The following is a 16,983-nucleotide window of genomic DNA, read 5'->3' on the forward strand; positions in this document are numbered from 1 at the left end:
CTCTCTGTTTGGATGATACAGGGTGCAAGCCTCAAACCCACTTATAACTTGAAATGGGAGAGAATATGATGGTAAATGTTCGAAGATGCAAAGGAACGATCCATTATTTTGTTAATGATGAGTTGCATTATTCTTCAGGATCTAAGGCAAGTAACTTTCCACGTGTATGAGAATTCCCATGTTTGTATTAACAATAAGCATTAAAGTAAGCAAGTGCTTAATTCCCTACTGCTATTCAACACAAAGTGAAGGACTATACCTACACTTTAGAGGGTGTTAGATCTTGACACCTTTTTCTCTTTTTTCTTTTTAATTTTTTTGGGGCCCTTGATGAAGTAATTTATCTCCATCAAAGTTCCAAAATGACTTCAAAAATTTACTCTTATATTTATTCTTCCATATGTAAGCACAGTTTAAAACTTTTGTTTAATGAAACTTGACCAGATAATTAACATCTCCACTTTGAAAACCTTTTTCACCCTTCTACCATTATATAATTCAATCATGCAGAATGAATACCTGCACTTTCATTTGGCCTCGAGTCTCAAATGAACATCATTGTCAGGACACAAAAATCACTTCTCTAACTTGAGATTTAATAAAAAAGAAAAAAAATTACAGAACAAGATATACCATGTTATTGCCGCTTCCTCCCCAAAAATATACAATCCCAATTGGTGGCTTGTGTCAGTTCTCCTATAGATTTCTTGCGCAAATAAGGTAGTAGCAGCAGCAGCAGCATGTAACTCCAAAACAAAGAATTATGTTGATGAACACCCCTCCACTTAAACAGTGAAACTCGTCTTTTCTTAAAGACAAATCTACAGTAACAGCAGAAAGCGATAACTACTAACAGGCAGATATATGAAGTTACAAAAAATAATCTGGAGTCTTGCGTGTAGTGTCAGGCTCAATTTGCCTGGGGGCTGGATCGAACTGCAGAAAATTCTGCTCCATATTCTCTCCAATTTCCATTATTGCAGCCATGTTCCCACATCGGTAACAGTAATTTGGAGCGCTAAATACAGTCACCACATTCTTGTCCTGGAAAAGTGATATACACAATGTTAATACATGGAATTGAAAAGCCACCCAAACCTAGGAATAAGTTAATACTGATTCAAAATATGTCACCTGGCACCAATTGTATCCTTCCATAATAAGCTGGTGTGCTCTAGATATCAGTGAGAGACCATTGGTATGATTAAACTGAGCAGCTATATCTTGTCCAAATGTATAACCAGCACCTCGTGGAGATATTCCCCATCCACAGCGATCATCTGGATCTGACCATAAGAGGTCACACATTGGTCCTTCATGTGGAACCTGTTGTGCACAAGAACAATTGTTAGGCAACCCATATGGGAAATCATTGTCCATCCAATTAACCTCATGAATATACATGTTTGGATAATATGAATATTGATATTCCATTATGAACCAAAAAGATGAGGAGTCCTAAAATGCGTAATGACTAATGGACATGGCAAGACTAATAACTAATAATACAAATATTAGTCAACTAAATAGTGAGAGGGTGAAAAAAAAGAGGATCCAAAACCAACCAGGTAACACCTAAGAGCTTTACGACAGTATTACACACCACAATCACAACATATAAACTAGTTTATACGGTATCAAACACCATTCTTCTAAAAACATCCAGAGACTGAAGCTATGATGAAAAGGTCAACTATCAACGTATGCTATAATTCTTTTATATGGAAATTCTCTTAATATAAAATGGATGGAAAGATCATGCAGTGAATTCATACTAGTTATTTCACACAAACCTCTTGTATACGATCCAATGCCCTGATATTATCTAATGTATCCAAAGAAGGTGAGAGACCTCCATGCAAGCAGAAAATCTGTTATATGTGAAAGTTAGAAGCTACAATAAAATACCAAAAGAAAAGAAGCTGACCTGAAAATAGTCAGAGGAATACTCCACAACAAATTTAATTCAAACCTGGCTCTCAATAAGGGCAGTCAGAGGTAAATAATCAAACAAGTCAGTAAAGTATTTCCAGACATTGGCGTTTCCATATTTTCTTAAACATTCATCATAGAAGCCGTACCTGAAAGGAGAAAGCCAATGACAAAGGTAATGGTAAATCAATAAATAAACAATTTTTCAAAATAAAATTGTTTAGTCAACCGAAGATTGTTTGTTCTTTTCCCTCATACATTTCGATCAAACAACTAATGAAATGAAACCGCAAGCATAAGCCATGTGATTCATGCTTAGTTACCCTCAATCAGATGCATCACACAGGCTTTATATATACTCTCCCATACAAATTACAATACTTTCTATAAAGAAATGGAAGAAACTAAGACATTAACCACAGAGTCAAAGGGGGATCTGTAGCAACAACTATGTATGTTTGCAATTTGCACAGTAATATCATCTAAAATGTCTAACACTAAATAATACAGCCAAAGAGTTATGAGAAAGACAAAGAAAGAAAGAGACGATTCAAGATTAGAAGAATAACTTTGAAACCCACATAAAACTAGGTTATTGATCCTAAGGGCTAAGCCAATGATAGAGGCTACATGATCTACCACAAACTTCAAGCAAAATCTATAAAACTTCTCCTTAAACATGCTGCACCTTTACACAGTCACAAAAATTTCAATGGATAACAACAGAGTGTGTTGTGTGAGAAACATAGAATGCAATGAAATATTCATACACTTGAGTAATTTGACGGCTCTCATGATTTCCCCTGGTAAGTGTAATTCTATCCCTGTAGCGGACTTTCAAGGCAACCAGAAGTGTAACAGTCTCCACAGAATAGTACCCGCGATCTGCATTAATTAAGCAATTATCATGAGAAATGCCATTAGCTTCATAGATTCAAAGGCTACATAATGTGATCTTCGATATTGCCAAAGGAAGCATCCTATTATAACATTCTTCAATGATTCCATTACATTTAAGTTGTTCAACATAATGTCCTTCACGGAAGTTGAGACCATTATAGCTAAATATTTAACTCCTGCTTAGGGGATTACTTTCTGCCGTAAAAAAGCCAAAGGTTTTCACTTATAGACTAAGATTATTGAAAACGTATCAATCTTTAATCCAATTTGTATCACTCAATAAAAACATAACACAACTTGTACTTATTATGTTCTCAGCAAAATATCAAAAGGACAACATGGACATCAAAAGTTTTGGTCCTCACTGAGAAACATCCTAGAAAAGCATCTCATGCCATCATCATTCCAATGATCAAAAGAAAACTATATAGAAAATACACCAATCTGGATATTTATAATTCCTCCACATTCATTACTCATCAGTCATGTCTCACCTCACTGCCCATAGTGTAAAAGAATAACCGCACTCCCAGTACAAGATGTCAAGATCTAATAACAACATTCAATATCATAACAGCCATTAGCAAAATCCTTATTGTTAAACACACAGCAAACACACCGCAATCACATCACTGGGAGGGAGGAAAGGGCTGGGGAGGAAGCAAGTTCCACAAAACTGCTCTCTACCCAAGAGATGTTGGGTTGGCACAGCTGAAACAAGGAGCTCAAAATTTCAACCCCCTGTAGATTTCGACAGTGGTACCAATGCAACAGGTACGGAAATAAACAAAGACCATTTCATAATCTACACTCATCGGATAAGTCTCTCACACACACACAATCATCAACATTTAAAGCAAATACTCCGGCCATAAAATCCAAACTTGACCCAAAAAAAAAAACAACAACAAAAAAAATCAAAACACAAAACAAACGACCTGTAGATGAATAAAATATCAGTTATTCCAATTTTCATATCCAACCACGTAATTTCTTTCAATCGTCAAAATAGCAATACACACTTCAATAACGTCCTGTATCAAGCCCTCTTCTCTTCTTACAAAACCAAAAAACCAACCTTTCAAAATGGAATATTCAAGCCCTAGCCACAATAATACGAAATTTGGGGAAACTCACCTACATAATCACCCATGAAGAGGTAATTGGTATCAGGAGCATTGCCACCTATGCGGAATAGCTCGACGAGATCGTAGAACTGGCCGTGAATGTCGCCGCAGACGGTGACAGGGCACTTCACCGGTTGCACGTTCCACTCCTCAACCAGAACCGTCCGCGCCTGATCGCACAGCGCTTTCACCTCCGCCTCCGACAGAGGCTTGCACTCCATCAGGTGCTCGATCTGACGGTCCAGATCCGCATGTGACGGCATCGTTTTTCCCCTTTCAAAACCACCAAAAAAATATTTCCCTGCGATCCAAAAAAGCCCTTCAAGATCGCTTATTCTCCTCCTCCTCCTCCTTCTTTGTCTTCTTTTCCGTAGATCGACCGGGAAATGGATGGATTTAGCGCGACCGGAGGGTGTTCGACGGCAGGATTAGGGTTAGGGTTGGGGAACGGAACGCGGAGAGCAAAACGCACCGTTTTAGAGATGGCGTCGCTGTTGAATGTTTCGGTCTTTGAATCATTCCCGACTCTGTTATTTTTTTCCTTCCTCTCTTTTCTCTTTTCTCATTTCTCTTTCTCTGTGTTTCGCACTCAGACAGGGACAAAAACTAAATTACAAAATTTAACTAAATTAAAAAATACTTCTTTTCTGTTTTTTTGCCTTGAAAGATTAAATAATGTATTATGCACTGTACACAAAAAAAATAATATTATCACTTGTTTTTTTATATATAAATTTATGCAAATATATTATATTAAACAAAATTTAAAATATTTTCTTTTTCATTTTAATTTTGTTAATAATTACGTACAATAAGCAATAAGGAAGGGGGGGGGGGGGCGAGGGACCCGCTGGAAGGCAGAGCTAAGTATTAGAAATGAAAATGAAACTCCAATGGAGGTGGAATGACAACAAATTATTGCAATTTATAAAAGAGTAAAGTATCGTTTTTGTTGTGAGGTAAGTATTGTTTGTATTTATAATTTTAAAATTATTTTATTTATATTTTTAATATTTATAAAAATGATTTAATATTATTTTACAATCAATTATACTAATAGATTAAATTATATTTTTTAATTATTTTTGTTTGAATGTATTCATTTTCAATTATGTTTTACTTGAATGTGTTCGATTTTAATATTGTATTGTATTTATGTTTGGGTTTAATTATATCCCTAAAAAAAGTGAATTATGTAAATGTTATAAGGATTAGTTTCAACTTTTGATGAGTTATTATTACATTTGTATTCTAAATTCAAGAACTTCAACTAAAACTTATGATGAGTAATTGGTGCAGAATAACATTGAATTATTTTTACAAATATTAAAATACAAATAGAACGATTTAAATGTTATGGGCACAAATAGAATTTATCCCAAAGATTAAAGATAAAAATGATACTTTACTCTTCTAAAAAATAAAGTATTCGCATATATTGTTAATAAGATTATATTATATGTATATCAAAATCAGCTACCAAAATTAGTCATTAGTATAAAATAAATATTAAAATATAAATATATATTAAAAATAAATTATATCACACATATATTTATACACAAATATATTAATAATTAATTTTAGTAACTAATTTTAATATACAAATAACATTTTTATTTTAATCATACAGACTAGATTGATCTTTTACATTATTAATATATAAACTCATTGTTAAAAAAGTGAATAAATATAAAACATTTAGAATTACGCTAAGTGTCCATTAAAAATCAGTTATTAAATCAATTAATTATTAATATAAAATATATATTAAAAATAAATTAAATAATATATATTTATATATAAATATATAATAACTTATTTATTAGTTAATTTTAAGTATACATAACATTCTTAAAATACTTATATATATAATATTAAAATAGAGAAAAGTTTTATAACATAAAAACAGAAAAAGGAAAAAAGATATGCATGAAATTAATAATAATTAAAGACATGAGTATTTTTGAGAAAAAAAATGATATCAGATAAGGAGAATTGTCACTATACATTTCATAATAATAATAATAAATCAAAAGGTATTTATCACTAGAAATTTCTTAATGTACTAATAATTATTTAATGACATTCTTATGTTTGTAATATTTTTAAGTTAGAATATAGTTAAGTTAAATATTTTTGTTGATGTGACTTTCTAAAATTGAAAGTTTGTATAAAAGTTTTCTTAAAAGTTTCGCAAGTTTGTCAGCTTAAAATAATGAATGAGGGTACATTATCAATAATTCGAAATAATTTCGGGAAAAGAAGAAATTAACGAGATTTTTTATTTTTATTTCTATTTATTCTCTCCCTTGAAGTTGAAAGGCCATGCCTAGTCAATTCAAGAGATTACACATGTGAGCTTGTGGGTAACACTTATTGAAGTTGAACACTTCAAACTTCAAACTACTTTTTTTTATTAATTGTTAGCCATGCTTATCTTTTTTTTTTTTTATTACTTTTGCAATTTGGGTGGCTAGAGTTAGTACATTACTAATTTCGATGAGCGGTGTTTTTCGGTGGAAAAAAAATTAGATGGTATCGAATATTAAATCTAATTTTTTATTATTTTTTTTATTTTTATTTTTTGTCTTACTTATAAAATTAAAGATGAGAGATCGTATTTTATTTTTTCAAGTATTAAAAAAATTATTGAGAATCCATTTTCCAATTTCGCAGCTAAAATAAACCATGTCGCCTGCTTTCTTTGATTTGTCTTTCTCTGAATATTTATAAATTCAATTATTTGTAGGATCTTAAGAGGATTGCAATAATTTACAATATTTAATCTTTTATTTGATTACTTTAATTTTGAAGTTTCGCCACCTGAGAATTTATATATGAAATTTTCAATAGTTGTTTCCATTTTGGACTTTTTGGTGTGACAGCATCACGAATTTGAATGGCATGGTCAGTTCCTATAACATAAAAGTATTCAACTCAATGACTGTGTCTATTTGGATTTTGATAATCCAATTAAATTTCTTTTAATTTTTTACTATGAGTATTTTTGCATAATGTATTACGATATTAAACAATTTAATAATTTCTATAGATAAAAGTCATAAAACCAATTTATTGTTTATGTGAGTTAATCAATTAAAATGTTAATTTTTTATTAATTTCTTTGTTTGTATTGTTAAACAAAAATATTTACTACACATAATAAGTAATAAAACATGAAAAAGGCATGAGTTAGATTTGTTTGTATCATATAATATCGAATATTATTTGACCAAGAATATCATAAATAAATTAAAATTAATTGTGAAAAGTAAAAATGTTACTATTTGATTATTAAGAGTAAAAATTCAATCCAATTTTTGTCCATTTTAACAAAAGACAACACTGTAAAAAAAAATTGATATTTTGGTCAATCTTTTTATTTTGAGAGAATCAGCTTCTACTATGATTTTTCCTATCTCTAGATTATGGATAAGAACTAATGCTGAGAATGTTGCATCTCACTGGTAAGCTATTTCTCCTTTGAGGTTTTATTAACTGCTGGTTCTTTTTCATTCTGGGAGCTATAATAAAGTTTTCGGTAGCTTTTGGGCCCCATTTTTGTTGGGTCAACAATAAGTGAGAAATATTGGAGTCAGTATGTACGAGGTGTGGCAAGTAGAGGATTGTGAGAGATGGGCCCAAGCTCAAGCCCTTACACTCTGTATTATTATTTATTAATATAAAAAAATTTATCTAAAATACTTTATACAATAAAAAACACATTAAAACCAATAAAACTAGTTCATATTAAGATATAATTATAATTTATCTAAAAAACTCTTTAAAGTTCATATATATGCCGTGTTTTTTAGCTTAGAAAAATTTAAATTTAGTGCGTTAAAGGAGTGGATCTTTTCGAATGGGAAAAAAAATGGGATGGTGTCCAATGTTTAATTTTACTATTCATTGTTTTCTTTCTTATTTATATTTGATCCCACTTATAGAATTAAAGATAAAATATCACACTTTATTCTTTGAAGTGTTAAAAAAAATAGAAAAGATCTATTTCTATGTGTTAGTTTGTTTTGTATTATATTAAATCTCGTATTTTGTATTCATATTTTATTGGTGCTAGCCAGTAATTCGGGTAAAAAACCTAAATAAACCAATGGCAGAACAAAATTACTCAAATCAGCCAAAACAAAAATTATTTCAGCACTCCACCAACGAACAAATAAATATAATTCGAATCAACATGATTTGAACTGCAAATTCAAGTAATTCGAAACAACTTGATTCGAATTACCTTTGAAAGGAATTGCATGTAATTCGAATCAAGTAGCTTCGAATTAGGTGATGATAAATCGAATTGACTCGATTCGAATTAGTAGGCAAACGTGATTCAATGGAGTTTGAATTAACTTGATTCGAATTATTCACTGTTGGTCACAAAAAGTAGTTGGAATTAACTTGATTCGAATTACTAGTTAGCTGCCTATATAAGCAGTTCGAACCAAGGGAGAAACGAATCAGTTTCACTTCCTCATACCCCACCAAATCCCAGAAAAAACGACCCAAAATCTGTTCGACAAAGACTCGAGAGGTAGATTAAATTATTTAGTAGTTCACAGTCGTTAAAAACAGCAGAAATACAACGCATATGCAAGTACGACATTTTTTCCCTTAAAAAACTAAAACTCGATACAACGGACACTAGTAAATCAAACAACACAAAACCAACCCTACCCATCTATGACTGTATACCCTGGCTACCTCCGACCTGTGGGCAGCTCCGACGAGTGTGTCCGGGTTGCCGACATAAGCCGCATCTCTTAGGCTGGTTTGGATCTGCCTCGTCCATGTTCGTCCGTATCCGAGTAGACCTGGGACGACCCTCCCTTGTACGCCTCTTGTTCGGGTCCGGTATCACCGTCGGCCCATCATATGGTGGCCAGAAATCCTCTGGAATTGGAGGTCTGAATCCCATCTGATAAACACTAAAAACGTTACTAAGTCGTAGACAGGGTGGACGTAGGAGTGCCAAGTGACTCGTGAGTAGGCACAGCATGCCAGTGCGTGCGGACAAGGGAAATGAAGTGCCTGGAAGTATCCGCAGTCACATGTCTGAGATCCGAGTGAGACCCTGTAGGTACCAAGGGAGAAAGAACCAGTAGGAGTGGTCTCTGCGACCGTGTACTCGGAGTTGTCTCTGTCATACAAAGTAACTGTGAAGCACCTTGCCGTCTTCTAGTTGGCCTCGATACATTTAACAAGGTGTTGACTGAATTGTTGTCCAGTACCCAGCTGGGCCTCCGCCGAATCTCCGGCCCTCATCGCAATACTGTGTCCACAATGAATACTCAATCCGGTTTGCCCAATCACACATCGCCGGATCTTCCGAGCGAAGAATATCAAACCAGTAATCGAACTCAACCTCCGTCTTAGCATAGGCAGTGTTAACGAGAAGCCACCTTGCGTCTTTACCCTTGAAGGTGAGGGCGAAATTTGCTGCTACGTGCCGAATGCAGAAAGCTCGGTATGCAGCCGGAGGCAGCCAGCCCCCGTCGGGAGCTGAGGAAGATACAACGGCAGGTCTTGAGCTAGAACCGGCAACCGTCGCTAAAGTGTTGGTATTCCGGTTTGAACCCCCCGAGCTGGACACCACATCAACCAGCTTTGCCAACAGTTCCGGTGTCCGCACTTCGGGAAACTGCCGGCGACAGAGAAACAAGGCCTGCAAGTCCTCATCACTCCCGATCGTGAAACAATCATACTTCACGCTATCTTGGAGCACCGTGATTGGAATGCGATAGAAAAACTTCTTAACCCTTTTAACACCGTCCAGACCTAGTTTCTGCAGTACAGACCTAGTAAGGTCATCATAGCTCGTCGTAGAACTGACGATAATATAGAGATGATCTTTATCGGTGAACTTGACACCTGACCGAGTTTTCCTCTTAATCGATCCTCTGTGGTGAACCAACACTATAAAACTGTCCTCACCAGCCATTTGACCTCTCAATATTGAGAGCAACTCACGTTCATCACATATATATACAGGTCTGGAACACACTAATTCGAATCAAGTTAATTCGAACTCCGTTGAGTCACGTTTGCCTACTAATTCGAATCGAGTCAATTCGATTTATAGTCACCTAATTCGAATCTACTTGATTCGAATTACATGCAATTCCTTTCAAAGGTAATTCGAGTCAAGTTGTTTCGAATTACTTGCATTTGCAGTTCAAATCATGTTGATTCAAATTATATGTATTTGTTCGTTGGTGGATTGCTGAAAAAAATTTTGTTTTGGCTGATTTGAGTAATTTTTTTCTGCCATTAGTTTATTTAGGTTTTTTACCCCAGTAATTCAAATCTTAAATTAAATACTTAAAAGGTCCAACTAAGTACCAATTATATACCTGCAAACTTTGTTTCTAGTTTGTAGGGGATATAATAGCTAATGCATGCAAGCTTGTTTAGTTCAATTCTTAAAATTATCATCTAATGTCTTGAATTTTATTTTACTAAGAGAATTATACATTTTTTCTTGGTAAGGCCCCAATTTACCATGTTCTTATTCTTCTTACCTCGCACTCCACTTTGTTGATATATATATATGACGATTAAAAATTTATCTCTTTGTTGGCTTGGTTTTAAACTCACATGCTTTGGACGCATTTTTTGCTTGCTACAATTAAAAATGAAAAAGAAAAAAAAACGACAATAACAAAAACGAGAAAGCAGATAAAAATTACAGAAATGTTTAGCAACAAAAAAAAAAATCAGTCAAAAACAGTTGTAATTTGTCTTATTTAACATTCATTAATTATCGTAACAATTAATAAATGCTAAATAAGGTAAGTTTTGGCTGTTTTTTTGTCTACCTAGCATTACCCAAAAATTATTGAGCTAGCAATAATGAGCATCCTTTAATTTTGATTTTTTTTCTCTCACGATTTTTTTTAATGTGTCAGATCAATAATTAATCGATTACGTATTTAAACTTTATCTAATAATTTACTACTAGTCGCTAAATTATTGCATATGTCAAAATATATTAGAATTAATTAGTATTTATTAGAATTATTTAGTATATCTGAATATTTATTATAAAATATTACGATTTTATTATTACGATTCTTTTAGCACTTATAAATATTTTTTTATATTGACAATTTAAATACACTTAATAATATACAAATTCTTTTACTAAATTAACCTTTTATTTCTCACAATATATATAAAATAAAATTTAAATTTTTAATATTTATTTAAGTAAATTAGTGAAGTAATCATCTAGACTAACCTAAGACTTTGAATAACATAGGCTGTACATGAGACAATAAAATATGTTGCATGGACTGGACCAAAGACCAAGTAGTTTCACTACTTTCGCCAAAGGAATCTGGTTAAAAAGACCAACATACCCTTAGCTCCTTTATTTTAGGTTAAATTACACAGTTGGTTCCTATACTTTCAGTGAAATTGTAAATTAGTCTTTACACTTTAAAAGTTTATAATTGGGTCCCTAAAGAGAATTAAAATTTGCAATTTAGTCCTCGCCGTTCAAAAAGTGTTTGATTTAACAGAATATTCTCAGAATATTCTGTATTTTGATCATGTGAGCTGCACATGTTGACAATAGGGACCAATTTGCAATTTTAGTGAAAGTATGGGGATCAACTGTATAATTTAATCATTTGAAGTGACCAAAAATTCCTTAGGCTATCTGAACTTACCCCGTCCCTCCCCAACTCTCTCACTCTCACTTTCTCACTTTCTCACTTTCTAAAACGACACCGAACCCTATCGCTCTCTATCTGTCACCTCGGTTCACCGTCGCTACGCCGGATCCACCGCATTTGTGCTCACAAGTCGAGTCTTGCCTCCTTCCTCCATCTCGCCTCTTTCATCCGACAACTTTTTCTTCTCTTCCAATCCCAATACTAAACACCGACGATAAATGAAAGAGAACAATTCCAATCCCAAGCATGCTCAAAGCGAACAATTTAATGTCTAAGAAAAAAATAGTAACAAATCAACACAAAAATAACAACTCAATTTAATAGTGAATTCGGCGCGGTGACGGAGGCGAATGATGCGTGAGCATCTTTCCTACCTTTTTCTAGTGAATTTGCATTTAATTTGTAGAGTTTAATCAATAATTAATTATCTTTTAGCCACTATGGATGCTACTTTGAGTTGTGTGCAATTATGTTTATTTTAGGTAGTATTCGGATGGATTTGATGGAGTTTTCACAGTAAAAGAGAAGAAGGCGAATGATGTTGTCAACCCTGACCTCTCTGCACTCAAACCTGAATAACTCGAGTTACAGAGGTCTAATTGACGCGATTCTAGTGGCGTTGGAAAGCTAACTTCCTGAGCTTTTTAATGATGTATAATAGTCCATACTTCTTTTCCATCAATTCTGCCAAGGCTGCGCCTAACTTGAGATTAGGCGTGGACTATTAAGGAATCAAGTGGTCCCCAACTCTCCAAGAAGCAAGCACGCACTCCTATTAATTATGATTTAAATTTTATTTTATTTAAAAATAAGAAAATATATTATTTAGTTTTAGAAAATATATATTTTACGTGATATATAATCCTCTTATATTTGGATAATTAGGGTTTTTGTGGCATATAACTAGAATTGAACTTCACTCTCTAATTGGAATTAAGTGACCAAGGAATTGGCGGTTAATGAATTTTAGAGGAGACTAAAAAGGTCTAAGGAATCAGGGTTTAGTCACATATAGTTTGCTATGAATTAAACCTTGCATGAGAGACAGAGAGCGTTGGGGTTGGGGTGCCATTTTGAAAAGTGAGAAAGTGAGAGTGAGAGAGCTGGGGAGGGGTAGGGTGGATTCAGATAGTCTGGAGAATTTTTTGTCATTTTCAAATGGTTAAATTACACGGTTGGTCCCCATACTTTGACTAAAGTTGCAAATTGGTCCCTATTGCAAACATGTGCAGCTCACGTGTTCAAAATACAGAATATTCTGAGAATATTCTGTAAATCAAACACTTTTTGAACGGCGGGGACTAAATTGCAAATTTTAATTCTCTTTAGGGACCCAATTATAAACTTTTAAAGTGTAAGGACTAATTTGCAATTTCACTGAAAGTGTAGGGACCAACTGTGTAATTTAACCTTTATTTTACTAAAGCTAGGGCTAGCTACCAAGTACCAACCCCTTTAAATGGTGGAGTTTACTTTAGTCCTTATTTACAAAAAAGGAAAAGAAAAAAAAATGAAAATATCAAGTGTAACCAAATTTGTGATAACATTTTTTCGAGGAAATATAAGTGTGGAGTTGAATATACAATTATTTGGTTAATTTTTTTATATGAAAAAAATATTGGTGTTTTTGTTGAAAATGAGAGTATTTTGTGTAATTATAAATGAGTGGATTTTTTAGGTGGAAAGTCAACACGTGGGGGCGTGTTATAACACGTGGGGGACGTGTTGGACACGTGGCAGCATCTTAGCCAACACGTGGAGGGCGTGTTGCACCACGTAGGGGGCGTGTTGGACAATATCTACAATACTGTAAAACACTTCAAATGTCAATATTCAACTAAAACACCATCTCTCTTTCCATATTAAAAATAATTTCTGCAATTATTTCATTCGTAAATGAAAAATGATTGACAAAACAGATATAAATGACTAGATTACTAATAAATATTTTTTTCTATCAATATTTAGTTAATAATAATTTACATATATACTTATAAAAGAAGTAAATATCAAATTAGTATTTAAAAGATTCTGATACTGATGAAATAGTACTTGACTTTTGTTATTAACAAAATAGTTTCTAAAATATTTTAAAATTTGACAAGCGTATCTCCGAATTTGCCGGAGCAAATTTCTGGTAAGCACAATACTGACCTAGCCACTGTATTTTAATTACCTGACAAATCATCTACCAAACCCTAATATCTCCCTCCCCAACACAGACTCCTCCTCCATCTCCCTCCCATCGCAACCCCCTCTTTCCTCTCCCTTAGCTTCCCATCACAACCCCCCTCCCCAACACTCATTTCTCCCTCCTTCTCCTTCTCCCTCCCCATCACAACATCCTCTCCAACGCAGACTCCCCTTTCCTCCCTCAACACCACCACTCATAGCAACAACTACCTCAACATTAATAGCAACAGCAAGCAACAATAACAATAACAACCCCAACCCACACTTCCTTTTTCCTCACCATCACAGCAACAACTTCAATAGCAACAATAACCTCAACGGCTAGAGACTATCAAGGACCACCGCCACTACTGTCGGAGTCACAATAAGGCTTGAAATAGCTGCATTCTCTCAGTCCCTTAACCTTTCTCTCTTTCTTTATATTTATATATGCAGGTTATTTGTTTGTGTAAATATCTGTGTGTGTATGAAAGGATATTATTATTGTTATTGTTATTGTTCTCCAAGAAGAGAAAGAAGGAAGGAGGGAGAAGAGAGAAGAAGGAACAAGCAAGGTTAGGTTCTGAATGTGCAGGTTCTTCTGTTGGTTCTATTTGATGTTTTAATGGTATTGTTTCTACTGTTATTGCTGTTTCTGCTGCTGCAATTGGATAGGAAAAGGAAAGGGGGAGTGTGCATTTGGAAGGGGGTTGTGATGGGGAGGGAGAGGGAAGGGGGCTGCGATGGGGAAGGAGTGTGCATTGAGTAGAGGGAGGACTGCAATGGAGAGGGAGGGAGAGTGCGTTGGGGAGGGAGAGGGAAGGGGGGTTGCGCCCATTAGATCATCTCCAATTTTTTTAACACTTGACAGAATCCAGTGTGATCTCTCACCATTGATTCTATAAGTGGGACCAGAAATAAATAAGAGAGAGAGTAATGAATTGTTAGATTAAACACTACACACCATCCAGTTTTTTTTTCATTGGAGAGGATCCACTCCCGGGGGTTGCGATGGAGAGGGAGAGGGAGGGGAGTATGCACTGGGGAGGGAGGAATGAGGGTTTGAGGTTGGTTTGCCAGGTCACAAAAATACGGTGGCCATGTTAGCATTGTGTTTATCGGAGATTTTTTTCGACGAGATCGGAGACACGCTTATCAAATTTTAAAACTTTTTAGGGACTATTTTGTCAATAGCAAAAATCAAGTACTATTTTGTCAGGAATTTTTCGAATATCGATTTGATATTTACCTTTTTATAAAAATTTTATATACAAAGATATATAATTTATGTATATATTTACTAAAATTTATATACATAAATTAATATAATTTATACTCATATTTTTTAAAATTTATAAACATAAATTAATAAATTTATTTATTAAAAATAATTTAATATTTGTGCAGATTAAAAATACTAAAAATTTCTAATGCAAGAGTTTCTCGTTATAAATATCACTCTCCAAATGTTTGTTATTAGAACATATTCACCAATATTATATAACCTTATTACAAAGTGCTTCTCATTCTCTCATACTGGCCTTGTTAGAAATATTTGTATTATGTTACATGGAAAACCACCCATAACGAATAATTTTCTTTTGCTTTAGAACAAAATGGTATAAATTATTCCACTAAATTTACTTTTTTTAAGTTAAAAATAAAAATCGAATTCGAAACCTCTAAATAAAAACAAAAAAATTATGTGATTTAAAGTATAGCTGGTTGCACTTCTGAGACATAACAAAACTTTGTTTTCATTGCTTTGAGCTTATCTTCTGTGGCACAAGCTTCTCTTTTCTTTTTTTACCCCTCCCTCTTTAGCCTTCCATGTATGTCCCTAACAAATCAATTTTGTGTTAGTGGAATTAGCTCTTGCATGCATACTTGAATTACAAGAAGCAAATAAGCTAACACTACTACATCCACTTATTTATCATTACTAAAAAAAATATTACTTTTTTTACAATCATCGCATGAATAATTATTTAAAGGAAAGAATATGATCAAATGATAGTATACAATTGTCTAAATTAATACATCATAAATTAAACTTTTTTAATAAAATCCATAAACAATTTAATCTACTTTGAATAAATTTAATAGAATCTACTTTTATTATAAATAATTAAATATACCAAAATATGAGGTGTATATGCAAGAATTACTCCTCGTCAAATGGTGGGTGAAGCTTGTAGAATTTTTTGTTGACTAAGATTGACCGGGAGGTTGACCAGAATTATTTCCTCATTTTCCTGCTCTCCTGAACCAAAAATCAGATAATTTATTTCTGTTAAATCTATGTTTTTTACGCTAATAAAATTACAATAATATAAAATATCCAAATGTTTTTATCAAACTTGTACTTGGATTAGGTTTGGCTATACCAAAAAAAATTATGCTAAATGAAAATAGGACTTGGCACAATTTTGAGTGTATATCATCTTTATTTGATATTAATCAATGAGTTTCTTTGAATAATTTTTTCTCCAACATTTAATTTTTATTTCACAAGTTATTATTGATATTTTCATAATAACAACATCTTATCACTTAAAATTGAACATCATAAAATTAAGTAGATTAATTAAATAAAACAAAAATTATAACTCTAAAATATTTATAAAACTGATAAAAATATTCTTAAGTGATGTGAGACTTGTAATACCTGTTATGAATTGGATCTGGTCCATTGAAAACCCTCCTATTGTTATTGCTCATCATGTTGTTATCTCTAACTATCTTCTTCACTTGTAGTGTTTCTGAAGCCTTTATTGTTCTTCCTCCATTGCCACCAACAAGCCCCACCAAGACCAACACTAATAATGCTCTAAACAATAACCTTGCAACAAAAATGCTATTACTACCCATATATGAAATAACAATTCTCTTTTCTTTTCCTTCTTTTTTATGTATATGATATATAATATACCTTTGTATATTATTTTGTTATATCATAGCCTTATATAGCATAGGATGAAAGAAGATACATATATATAAAATCTAATCATCATTGCATGATGATTGTGGATTGTAAGAAGAAGACAAGTGAAGGGAATAAGAGAGAAGCTTTTCTTTTAGCTTAAAGGATAGAGTATGGAGGGTGTGTTGTGGTTGGTTTTCTTTATAGATGATAGGGTGTGAGAACAAGCTTCTTT

At 33.3% G+C, this 16,983-nt stretch overlaps 1 protein-coding gene and 1 long non-coding RNA gene across 2 annotated transcripts; both read right to left on the minus strand.

Annotated features, from left to right (window-relative positions):
* Positions 1-461: 461 nt before the first annotated feature.
* LOC130968746 (serine/threonine-protein phosphatase PP2A-2 catalytic subunit-like) lies at positions 462-4,545 on the minus strand. The gene is made up of 6 exons (XM_057894193.1): positions 3,970-4,545; positions 2,703-2,817; positions 1,973-2,081; positions 1,794-1,871; positions 1,135-1,326; positions 462-1,044 (listed from the first exon to the last, which is right to left on the minus strand). Exons 1-6 carry the CDS (start codon positions 4,220-4,222, stop codon positions 871-873), a joined length of 921 nt encoding a protein of 306 aa, XP_057750176.1. The 5' UTR covers positions 4,223-4,545; the 3' UTR covers positions 462-870.
* A 10,967-nt stretch (positions 4,546-15,512) lies between these two features.
* On the minus strand, positions 15,513-16,983 carry LOC130970194 (uncharacterized). Its single transcript, XR_009082022.1, has 3 exons — positions 16,494-16,983; positions 15,964-16,080; positions 15,513-15,665 (listed from the first exon to the last, which is right to left on the minus strand). It is a non-coding gene; the product is annotated as an uncharacterized LOC130970194 (long non-coding RNA).

Source organism: Arachis stenosperma, chromosome 3 (assembly GCF_014773155.1).
Source record: "Arachis stenosperma cultivar V10309 chromosome 3, arast.V10309.gnm1.PFL2, whole genome shotgun sequence".
Lineage (NCBI taxonomy): Eukaryota > Viridiplantae > Streptophyta > Magnoliopsida > Fabales > Fabaceae > Arachis > Arachis stenosperma.